This window comes from Haplochromis burtoni, unplaced genomic scaffold (genome assembly GCF_018398535.1).
Source record: "Haplochromis burtoni strain Fernald_Lab_line unplaced genomic scaffold, NCSU_Asbu1 Contig_404, whole genome shotgun sequence".
Classification (NCBI taxonomy): Eukaryota; Metazoa; Chordata; class Actinopteri; order Cichliformes; family Cichlidae; genus Haplochromis; species Haplochromis burtoni.
Window position 1 is genome coordinate 441469 of NW_024582765.1, and position 1926 is coordinate 443394.

Here is a 1926-nt window from a genome sequence, read left to right on the forward strand (position 1 = left end):
ATGTTCGTCATGGGAACAATATTTCCTGTGAATCCTGTGACTATTTTCCACTCGATTCTTTATGTCCGGTGGAAGTATCCCAGGATCACAACTCCAGCCAGCCTGCGAGGGGTTTCCGGCTCAGGCCACAGCTGGTCCATCAGGCAGCGGCCAACCAGAAGAGCTCTCTGTAAACGATTATCAATCACGGCTCCCGGGCTGAGCTACCACCCTTCTGTTGCTCTGGGGCTGTGATTGGTTGGTAGGACGCAAACCTGCCACAAACCTCGGTGTCAGTGTCCATTCACTGACAACAATGAAGCAGAATAACTAATGAGCTCTGTCCACGCTCAGGTCTCTTCCTCGCCCGATGCTCAGAGTAGCTTTGAACATGAACCTTGTGGAGGCTGAATGCTGAGAAGGACAGAAGAAGAGCAATGATCTGACACAGAACGCGTCCGTTTATGCTACCAAAGAGCACACGGAGCAGGAGAGCACAGAAGGAACTGGCTGTCCGCTTGACTTTTTCCTCTTTTGGATTTTGGGGTTTCGCGGGGTGAGAAGCTTTAACAGCGAGGACGCTGGAGACCAGAATGAAACTAGTGACCTTCCTCAGCTGGCTCACAGCCTTCTACAGTTTCAGTAAGTAGACCTCTCTTCACCTGCACTGGCACATATTCACACATTATGGTGTGATTGCTGCTCTATGAGTTTGTACACTGATATTAGTTCAGTTTCATGGTGATTAATGGGCAGAACATTTTGTCATTTGATAAACAAGTATGCTCATCGGTAAGTGCTGCTGTTAGTTTGTCCTTAAGTTTCATAAAGACCTGCACAGGCTGCAGGTGGACACGAGAGTCACACGGTGTGGAAACAGACCGGTGGATTATCCCACTCAAAGCTGGTGAGTGTGGAAGTGACTCAATGCAAAAGATCGACAGCATTTTATAAAACATCACAATATTAATATCCTTTATAATAAATACAGTAAATATCTGTATTGTTGTGGAACACGAGCCTGTCAGACGATAATAAACCGATGATATAACTAAACTTGTTTCAGATTTGATGTAAATTATCCCACTTTTCCTCCAATCAACACATTTTCAATGCTGATGGTTCAGCGTTGAATGGATATCAGTTTGGGTGGTGTGGTGGGGGTGGGGTTAATGGGGTTCGTCTCCACTCTGCAGAGTAATTTGGGTGGTGATTATTAATATTCCACTAACAATCATCAGCTCTTTCTATTCCCAGCACACACATGTCACATATCTGTTTTTCTACACATTCAAAATAGGATTTCAAATAAAACTGAAAATCTAAAAGAAAAAAAGAAGTTTTCATTGATATTTAGTCGTGATGCAGAAACCCGCAGAGCTGGAGGCAGAAAAAGGTTGTTTTTGGGGAAAGCACAGCAGGTTCAAAGCAGTTTGATTTCTGTCCTTAACTCAGACACAGAACGAGCTGAGAGTCAGTGACCTCTGACCCTGTGGAGGGGGTCGGCTTTCTGGGTCACCAGAGCAGTCTGTGAGGGGGTGGGGGGTGCAGAAGGACAATAGCCTTCCAGAAGTGCTCAGTCTTCACTGACCTCACCCCTACACCTTCATCTCCATAACACTGCAGCAGTCTGCGCTCACATTGAGCCTTTATTAAAGATATGTGACTATAAGGTAATCCTCCTCCAGCTGCCTGTGACCGTGCCCTCCACCCCCTCACACTCCCACTGGTTTAATCCACAACACTGGGTGTGCGGTGGCTCTGTTTCCTGCAGTGAAACATACAAACGCTAACATCTCAATCTCTGGAGAGCTCAGGCTAATGTTTACAGCACCGCAGCGTGCCCTGCCACCGTGCACGGACGCCTTCGTGGGCCCAGTTAGTCTCATTTACTGGTTGGCTTGTTAATCGTTTGGCATATTTCTATGCAGTAGAGTAGCACAGCTG

At 46.6% G+C, this 1926-nt stretch overlaps 1 protein-coding gene across 1 annotated transcript in view; it reads left to right on the top strand.

The window, feature by feature from the left end:
• The first annotated feature begins 340 nt into the window (after positions 1–340).
• The window catches only part of si:ch211-57n23.4 (immunoglobulin superfamily DCC subclass member 3), a 22619-nt gene continuing 21033 nt past the window's right edge, over positions 341–1926 (top strand). The window contains exon 1 of the mRNA XM_005944967.3: positions 341–621. Coding sequence (XP_005945029.2) covers positions 573–621 — 49 coding nt within the window. The 5' untranslated portion in view covers positions 341–572. The remainder of the gene's footprint in view (positions 622–1926) is intronic.